This window comes from Cynara cardunculus, assembly GCF_001531365.2.
Source record: "Cynara cardunculus var. scolymus isolate 2C chromosome LG 2, CcrdV1, whole genome shotgun sequence".
In the NCBI taxonomy this organism is placed as follows: Eukaryota; Viridiplantae; Streptophyta; class Magnoliopsida; order Asterales; family Asteraceae; genus Cynara; species Cynara cardunculus.
The window spans coordinates 64,956,831-64,966,730 of record NC_037529.1 but is presented as its reverse complement, the minus strand read 5'-3'; the positions used below and the strand labels follow the sequence as shown (position 1 = coordinate 64,966,730).

General features: G+C 32.8%; 1 protein-coding gene across 4 annotated transcripts; it reads right to left on the bottom strand.

Annotated features, from left to right (window-relative positions):
• Positions 1–288: 288 nt before the first annotated feature.
• LOC112506955 (TATA-box-binding protein-like) lies at positions 289–6,316 on the bottom strand. Of its 4 annotated transcripts, XM_025111302.1 has the most exons (11): positions 6,124–6,316; positions 5,706–5,833; positions 4,502–4,589; positions 4,228–4,299; positions 3,663–3,713; positions 2,990–3,034; positions 2,748–2,840; positions 2,267–2,368; positions 2,106–2,179; positions 1,858–2,021; positions 289–627 (listed from the first exon to the last, which is right to left on the bottom strand). In XM_025111302.1, the coding sequence occupies exons 2-10, from the start codon at positions 5,780–5,782 to the stop codon at positions 1,868–1,870; spliced, it is 756 nt and encodes a 251-aa protein (XP_024967070.1). In that variant the 5' UTR covers positions 5,783–5,833; positions 6,124–6,316; the 3' UTR covers positions 289–627; positions 1,858–1,867. The 4 variants fall into 4 exon arrangements, with proteins under 4 accessions (XP_024967070.1, XP_024967073.1, XP_024967071.1 ...); XM_025111305.1 differs by lacking the exon at positions 1,858–2,021; XM_025111303.1 differs by lacking the exon at positions 6,124–6,316 and having other exon boundaries at positions 5,706–6,108.
• Positions 6,317–9,900: the final 3,584 nt, after the last annotated feature.

Sequence of the window (9,900 nt, the reverse complement as noted above, 5' to 3'; positions counted from 1 at the left end):
TGAACCATTTATTTTATGAACATTCATGATCGGGAATATCTGGTATATCGGTCATAAATATTTTACCATGTTATTTATCATGAATACTGGCAAAATAAGTGGTTTTTTAGGTTTATAAAATATTTAAAGTTCCTAAATAAACTTTCCTATATATGTATATAATCAAAATTAATACGATCCATCTCTCGTGAAATTAACATGGTTAGAAGGTTTCTAGATATTTAAACAAAAGGGTCTTTGACCTAGCAGTTCCAGTAACAATACTTTTTTTAGAAGTCAAAGGTTCAAATCTCACCAAGGTTATTATATCGTTATATCATTTTTGATAATTCCCTTGATATAAAGAATAATATCCAAAACGAACTATAAAATAGTCTTATTAACTGTTTGATATCCAACAAACAGCAATCAAAAAGATGTTCCTTCCAATCATATGGCCTTTCATGTGATGTCATTGCAAGGAAAAAAGAAGAAGAAGGAAAAGTGGGTGTGCATTTGCCTTCAGTTCTTCCCTTCTATTTCCACTACTAACCATATTTACATTTGCCCCTTAACAACCAACTCCCATGCCATGCCAACAAACCTTTTAAGTTAACTTCATCCCTCATAAATCACCATTTCAACGATCTGCACCAAAACAACACATTCTTTCTAGTTTCAGGGCCACAAATATCATATCATGTTATATATATATTATACATAGGCAGGATTATGCGAGAAGAGAGTCAATTGCGAGAAGGCGTGAAGTTAATCACATGTGATACAACATGTCCAAAAGGAATGCGGGCAACTTGGTCAATGCGACTAAGGTCGCAGAGAAGTCGCATGGCCGATCAACGCAACATGTTTCTATCACATGTGACTTGGAACTTCTCATCTTCTCGCAAATTGGCCGCCTTCTCATTTGAACCGACAATATGTGTATGTATATATATATGTATATATATATATATACACACACACACATAGGTGGAGGTTCAAATGATAACACCTCCATTTTACGAAAATGCTAGAACACCCTTATCACATCTGAGGGGACTTGGTGGTGTTGACATGTCATGCGACCTAGGTTGTGCCAAAGGTTGTTTGCATCTCCCATTAAATATCACATGTGATGGACTTGGCCCGCAACCTAGGTCGCTCCACAGGTCATTTGCGTCTTTGATTTAGTATCATACGTGTATTATATGTCATAAAAATATATAGTATCACATGTAATTGGCTATAGTAAAAGGGCGTTCTCGCATTCTCGTAAAAATAGGTGTCCTCTTTTGAACTCTTCCCTATATATATGTGTGCGGTTTCATTTACAAACTCAACCATTAGTACATACCATACAAACCAATTAATTGAGATATTATGGAAAATCATTAGGGTTCATTTATTATGATCAAACGCTTTATATTAGGAAACAACCGAGATGTCCATTAGACTAGATAGACGGTTCAAATTGGCTTGTATGGTTTGTACCAACAGTTGGGTTTGTAAATAAAACCACCTATATATATATATATATATATATATCGGCCAATTAATCAAGAACTAGAACCATGTAAACCAGTTTCACATGTGAATCAAACTGTTATTTTATATATTAAACAGACAAAATTGTTTCACATGTGAAGCAAAACATGTGCATATGTTTCAGTAAATGGCTAGGAATAGGGGTATAATTATATGAGAACCACAAAAGTGTTAAAAAGATATGTTAACCTATCTCAACTATTGTTTCATTTAAGACTAGGATTTAAAGTACTGTTTTACATGTATTTGCTTCACAGTATGAAACTTTTTGACATGTATTGTTTATTTCACAATGTGAAGCAACACTTTTGTTTCACATTAACTGATTTTCACCTTCAAATTCTCATTTGATTATGCCCATCGGGGATTGAGGAAAGCCGAAAACCTGCCCCATTGTTTTTCGTGTTGAAAACACAAACGACCTACTTGTATTTGCGATTGCAAATAGAAATAGGAACAGAAACTCCTCTTTACGAGAATGTGTAGCCATATGCTTGCTTCACCATGAGATTGCATGAAAAAGGTTCATACCCATCATAAAAGGAAAAAACTGCAAGTAAAATTAATAGAGCGAGGCGTACCACTGCTGATTCTTTCTAAATTCAGTAAGGACCGGATATATGTTCTCAAATGCAGTATAAGTTTCTTCTCTAACCTGAAAGGACAAGATAGACCATGATTAAAGTGAACATTCAAAACAACATATGGAATCAAACATTTAAAGGGGTTTAATTTGTCGCACCTTGGCGCCTGTAAGAACAATTTTCCCAGAAACAAAAATAAGCAGAACGATTTTTGGCTGTTTCATCCGATATATAAGTCCAGGGAACAGTTCTGGTTCATACTGTACAAACAAAAACAGACACGAGTGTGAAGCATAACAAAGTAGATAGATTAGCCAACATGGGCTCATAGCTTTTGGTCTGTTTTATCGTTTGGCAAACTAGCTGATAACCTAGTTGGCTGATAACCTGGCTAATAACAGTCATATTTGGTAAAAAAATGGTTGATAAGCTAGATGATAATGTAAAATGACCTAAAGAGAGATGATGAAAAAATATAGGGGACAACTGGAAAAAATGGCAAAAAGCCCCTCGAGCATATTGAACAAGGGAAAAAGCTAGCTTATGCCTAACCAAACGGGGATTTTTCAATAAGCTAGTTTGTGGTTGCCAAAGATGGCCTAATTGTATAGAAAACGGAACATTCTCCTATCAACTCACACTTGAAAAGGCACCGTGAGAGTATGCGAGGCCTTCAAGTCTAATGGGAAATTTTACATCACATGAGCCCACAATGTTCTGAATTTTGAAATCCTAAAAGCCATCATAAATAACATAAGATTGTGTTAAATGGCTGAAAGGCATAAAACTGAAGTTATGTATTGATAAAAATGAAGCAAATGAGAGATATGATATATGAATAGTTAGATTGATGGAGGTACAAGAAGATGGTTAGTGGTTACCTTAAATTTGGCTGGGAACCCAAGTTTCTGAATAATCCGGGCATACTGAAGAACCGAAATTAAGCACAAGAAGATAAGGACAAAGAAAGAACTAAAATTGATGGCAAAATGTTTTTAGACACAATGGTTATGTTGCAATGTTCACATAGAGTTCTTTAGATTCGTAATCACTAGTACCATTATTCCATTATATAAAAAGAACTTCCACTTTGAAATGTCGGGATGAAAATTAAGAGTTCTCTTTTGACGAAGTTTAAGGCTAGAATTCCTATATACCCATTCTCATTGTTAAAAAAAACTGACGGTGTCAATTTTGGTCAATGAGATTACCTCATTTTTTCGAGGGTATTCTAAGGCATTTGACTACTATAAGCAACACAACAGTTAGTTAGGAGAATAACCTTCTGACAGATTTTTTTAAAATTGCATGATCTTCTGACGAATTTAAGAAATCAGTCTTTTCTATCACAAGAATGCCTCAAAATCTGTCGGAATGTCATGCATTTTGTTAAAATCTGTCAAAGGTTATTCTCCTAAATAAATCTGGCAAAACAATTTCAAAAACCTATGTGGCTAGTCACATTTTCCGGTATTCATGAAACAGAGGGAGTATTAAGTAAACATATGAGAGACAAAGTTAATATATAGAATAGAGGTTATGCTCTAGAAGGACCTTCCGTGCCGCCAATTTCGATTGCTGTTCGCTCTTGGCTCCTGTACATACCTGGAGCAGCATCACAATAGTCATCGGTAAAGGGATCAGATATTAAAACTAGTCGGTATCCATTGCGGACTCATCAAACCTTTTATCTCTTCTTATTCATGCATTAGGCACATCAATTTCCATGCTATTATAAAACTTGGAGACATGTCCACATCATGTTTATCTTACATACATGTTTATTCATCAAATTATAAGGTAACAAACTTTGATGTTATAAAATCTTCGGAAATTGATCTTGTAAAACATCAAAATCTTCTGCAAAATCCACGCATACCACCAGAAATGAAGAAGAGTTCTTAAGCCTTTAAACTGCCTAATCAATATTAAATATCAAAAGATGATGCAATTCATGATTCAATTACTAGAAAATAGTGATTCTGACAAAACCAGCATTGTTACATTGTAAAGAAGAATAGAGGCTAGTTCAATGAGATGGATCTCAAATAAGAAGTAAACGAAATTAGTGAGATAATAGTATTTGTACAACATTAGACCCGGGGAAAAAGCAACTTACCATTTTCCCAGAAGCAAAGATTAAGGCCGTCGTTTTTGGTTCTCTTATCCTCATGATTACAGCAGCAAAACGCTGAATAATAAATATTAATAATAAATGAATATATAATTGACAATCAAAAAATGTGGGACAAACACCCAAGAACCAGACCATTATCACTGTATTCACTTTGGCTTTCAATTTTTAGTTCAAACCAACTTATGCACACCCCTAGAGGCGCCACTAGCTATACAATCAACACAAGTAAATCTATAGCATGACAAAAAGCTTGTACCTTCGGATTATATTCTGCATTGCGAGCTTGCAACGCAATTGCCTTGAGGTCTAGCTTGCAATCAAGATTGACAGTAGACACAATGTTCCTAGATGTACAGGGAATTACTGTTCATTAGCAACACCACATCAAGAATAGCAGATATCCATCACTCGAGAACACGATTGGCTCAATACAATAAATGCAAATGTTAGCTCCAAACATTATAGACTACCCCATTCTAAACCAAAATATACTGAATGTGAAATGCAAGATTAATTTCACTATATAGCAGCAGAAAATCACAAGGGTTGAACTCATATAAGGCAAAAGCCAAAAGTAAATTGTAAGTTCTTATTGTATATAAGATCTTTTTTCGCTAGTAGGAATTACTTCCTCTGTCCTGAAGATAGAAATACATTTTGACTTTCGATCCATAGAAATACAATTTGAGTTGGGATCAAATCTGCATTTCAAGAATGGCTGTCAACTCATGACCGAACAAATAATCCCCATAAAAATTTCATGAATTAAGTACCATGAGATGAAACCAATTGAATAGCATAAATGCTTTGACTTTATTATAAGCAATCACTATAAAAAAAGGCCAAAACAAATAAAATAAGCCTTCAGGTGATGTACAAAGTAGAATATACTTGACTAATCACCAGAACAACATCTTGTCCATTGACCATCTGCTACAACTAGACCATACACAAACAAAAAGATCCTTTATAATCATGTGGCCACACAAGGGTATTGCATCAATAAATTCTATGCATACATCCACAAGAACATGGATAAGGAATTCTAGGGGCAAACTTTATACGATTGTACAATACAATCTATACAGATATTTGAGGAGGATACACAATATGATGATGATCCATATTCCATTAGGGATTCGTCGATCAAATCTTACTGTACGATTTTGACAATTATGCTTCCGACAATATAACTTTCAGTTTACTGGTAAAGAGCATCCTAACCGGTGGACTGTTATATGAATGAGCATAGTTTCAATGTTTCCCCAAACCATGAAATAAAATAGTCTGACCTGATATTTGAAACATATATCGGACATCTAAACGTATTCACCAATATAAAATGATGAATCTATGATTTATACACGCAAATAAACATGTTGAATAACCAAACAATGGGAGATGATGATGATGATGATGATGATGATGATTCTAACAACAGGAATGGCAAAACTACTTACTGAAGAGTAGGAACGATTCCAGATGGGTGCTTGGAGAGATCAACTGGTTGGCTACCCTCCAACACTTGATCTGCCATAAATCCTTTCCTCGATCCCTTTACTGTTTTAAACCGAAACCCTCCGCCGCTCTTCAGAATCAAACAAAATTAAGGTTAAAATTGAAACACTCAGATACCAAGTATCAACTAAACTATATCCCCACACTTTTCGCCCAACGTTATACAGAGAATTTACCCATTTTCTTTAAAAAATTATGAGAACGAGTTATAAAATTAGGTCTTATTGAATGTGAAGAAAAGCCAATAGCTTCAATACCAACTGATCATTCGGTCTTCAATAAATTACCACAGTTAACACTTCGATTCATAAAAAACAAACCATTTTTGGATTAAGCAACAAACGAAATCATGTGTTAGACCTTTTTAGGGTATGAAATCTCCCTTGATTTTGCTCCAATTTTGCAACAGATTAAGAATAATAAGATAGGATGAAATCAAAGGATGAACAAAAAACGGTGAAATTTTGAAAAGGGCGATCTTTTATATGAAGAGATGATGATTTATAGGTTTTTGTGGAGAGGGATTTGAAGCAAGAAAGAGAGAGGGGTGGTGGTGTCTGTGGGGAAAGATCTAGTCGGTGAAGACTTTTGTGGGTGGATGATATTTGTATTGGGGTTTCTATTATTTATAGAGTTCCGAAAATACCCTTCTTCAGATTTCTTGTTAGCTGTTGGGTCGTGGGTGTAATTGTAAATTGAGGAAGGTCGGGAGAGGGAGTTGTCTGGGTGACATGTGGGTCAGGGTAATTGGTGACGGACCAATAACCGTAAGAGAGAACTCTTCGGATTCTTGGACTGGGCCGACTGCTGACTCAGTTTTGGGCTTGTAGGGTGAAATTTAATGGGCTTTCTATGTATTTGGGTTGGGTTACAAGGATTTTGCATCCCAACATAGGTCTAACATGTTTTTGTATAAAAGCCCGCTTTAAAGTTTAACCAAAAAACTTGAGTTTCATAACACCAATGTTTTAGTCGAGTCGAAGTGAACCGAGTCATTCGAGCATATACTTTTTCGAGTCAAACATACTATATATGTTCACAAATTATATAATCAAAATATAAAAATCCTCGAGCTTGAGTAATAAACGGATCTCGATCTCAAACATTGAAAAAATATTCAAGCTCGAGCCTGATATTATCGTTTCGATCCGAGCTCAAATAACCTAGAACTCGGCTCGGCACGGCTCATTTTTCACCCTCTAAACGTTAAATCGTATACAACGATAGAATGGTAATTTTCTTCTGTTATTTATACTATCCATGCAAAACAATTCTTAAACGGGCATTTTCATTATGCATCAAATCATAGTCTCTTAATAATTCTACATCATATTATTTTGTAACTCTCAAAACAACTTATATTTTATTTAAAATAAAAATACTAAAATATTTTGTTAGGGGTATCTATCGACTGGAATTCAGGTGGATCCGATTCGATTATCTGTTAGATGTTGAATTTTATCATTTAATATAATAAATAATTGAATCAATTTGATTCTATCCATTAGAATTTTATCAGTTTTATTTTTTAAAACATATCACAGAGGTTTAAACGAGAATCTTTGTGATTTAAAAGAAAGTGAGAACAACCCAATAACCTCAAACTTTTTTAGTTAATAAATTAACTTATATTAAATATAAATAAATTAATAAGAGCAATAATGTAATTAAGTAATTTTTATAATTTTCATTTTATTTTAATTAATTATAATTATCCTTTTTTTTCTGGATTGATCACGTTTGTTTTCACTCTCTTCTCTTCCCTTGTGATAATTGTGTGATTGTGTAACCATAACCTATCGAAACCATGATCAATCGAGTGTAACCATAACTTATCGAAACCATGAGTAATCGTTGTGATAAATGTGTGATTGTCTAACACTAACCGATCGAAAACCAAGATCAAATTGAGTGCGCAAGTGATGTTATAATAGTGATATCGCATGATTACCACACTCATATCACACCAAATCGTTTAGTTGATTTCGCCCGTAATCGTTGTGATAAATGTGTGATTGTCTAATCCTAACCTATCGAAACCATGAATGATCGTTGTGATAAATGTGTGATTGTGTAACCCTAACCGATCGAAACCATGATCAAATCGAGTGCGCTGTTATGATAATGATATCACATGATTATCACACCAAATCGGTAGTCGATTTCCTAAGTTAACCCTAGCCGAGCGGAATCCTTGTGACAATTGTGTGATAATCACATGATTATGACACTCATATCACACCCAAATCGTATTGAAATAAGCGATAACCATAATAGTCCATTATGTTATCTAGATTATCGGTTTTAGTGTGATCGTGTTTTTAAAATTTTACCACTTTGAATTCCAATATTACCCTTTTGCCTCTGAATTTTTTTTGAATTGTTTTAATTTCATTTTTAATTTAAAAAATCTTTTAATTTTTATTGTTATCACAATATGAGTTTAATAGGTTGTTCTCGCGTTTTCGCAAATCACAAAGGTTCTCGTTTGAACCCTTCCCTATACATATACACACACACACATATAGGGTCAGATTTAGGGGAAAACCTTAAAAAAAAACTGAGAAACACTCTGATAATCGTTCATCTATACCGTATGCGCATGTATACAAGTAATTTCTAAGCAATTTGTCTGGTATGCACAAGTACATAAAACTAATAAACAAATTCAATTACTTATATGCACATGTGCATACAGTCCATATAAACGCATATTAAAGCGTTCCTCAGTTTTTCATTTTTTAAGGTTTTTCTATGAACCTCCCCCTATGTATGTATATACTAGAAGGATACTCGCGCAATTCAGCGTGATACATCTGAATTTTAATGTTTCGTTTTATTTTGTTCATGTCGATGGTATTATACGGTTTTTTGTGGTTTTGAGAAAATGAAATGTTTTATTTATGAATAAAATATAAATTTGAATATATCATAAATTTTTGAAAATGATATATCTATATTAGTATCAAATAACTATTTAAAAGTTATTATATTTTATGTAATTTATTTAATTCAATGTTTTTATTTAATAATATAATTTTTTAAAGATAATAATTAAGTATTATGTTATAACATAATGATTATTTTAATTAAATTTTTTATATTTAAAACAAAATATTTATCATGTATTTAATTATGTTTCTATACAGTTAGTTACACGAATTCAAGCATGGAGCTTTAATAAGTTGTATTTACGCACAATTACTTGTAATCTTGAATTTTAAGTAATATGCATCAATAAACAGTACTTCATGTATAAAAAATTTATTTTAAGAGTTTTTATCAAATACTTTATAATATAGTGTGCATATATATATACATACACACACACACACACACACACACACACACATAGAGGAGCGATCAAATGAAAAYCACCCTCATTTGTACAAACCGTACAAACCACCCTCATACGTCGATTTCATTGTTTAATCTTATGAAAAATTTTCATGAAATTGATATAATACCTTTTTTGATGAATTTGTTTCATATATGGTTATGAAATTGTTTCATATAATATTTAATTAAATTTTAATGAAACTGTTTCATGTATTTCTCTAAAATTAAAATACTGAAGATGATAATATCCATGATTAACACCCTCCACAATAAAAATGGTTAATCAACATCTCATAATTACAAAAAAATGAACAAAATGAAAAATTATGATTGGTTGAATGAGGTTTTCACGGTTTGTACAAATTGGGTGGTTTTTATTTGAACGCTCCCCTACATACATAATATATATATATATATATATGTGTGTGTGTGTGTGTGTGTGTGTGTGTGTGTACATACATATACATGATTCACACACACATATATGTATGTTCACGTAAAAAATCATATAAGTTCAAAAGTTGTACGCTTCTATTTTTTGACGTTAATGTAAAATCACATGTGATTTTGTACATTAACGACATTTTTTCAGTTTTCTTAAATAGTTAGTGTTCTCGGTTGAACATTTCTCTCTATACATACACACACACGCATATATATATATATATATATATATATACATACATACACACACACACACGCATATCTATACTATATTATAAAGCATTTGGCTAAAACTCTTAAAAACTCTTAAACTCTTAAAACTCTTAAACTCTTAAAGACAACATCTATTGCTAA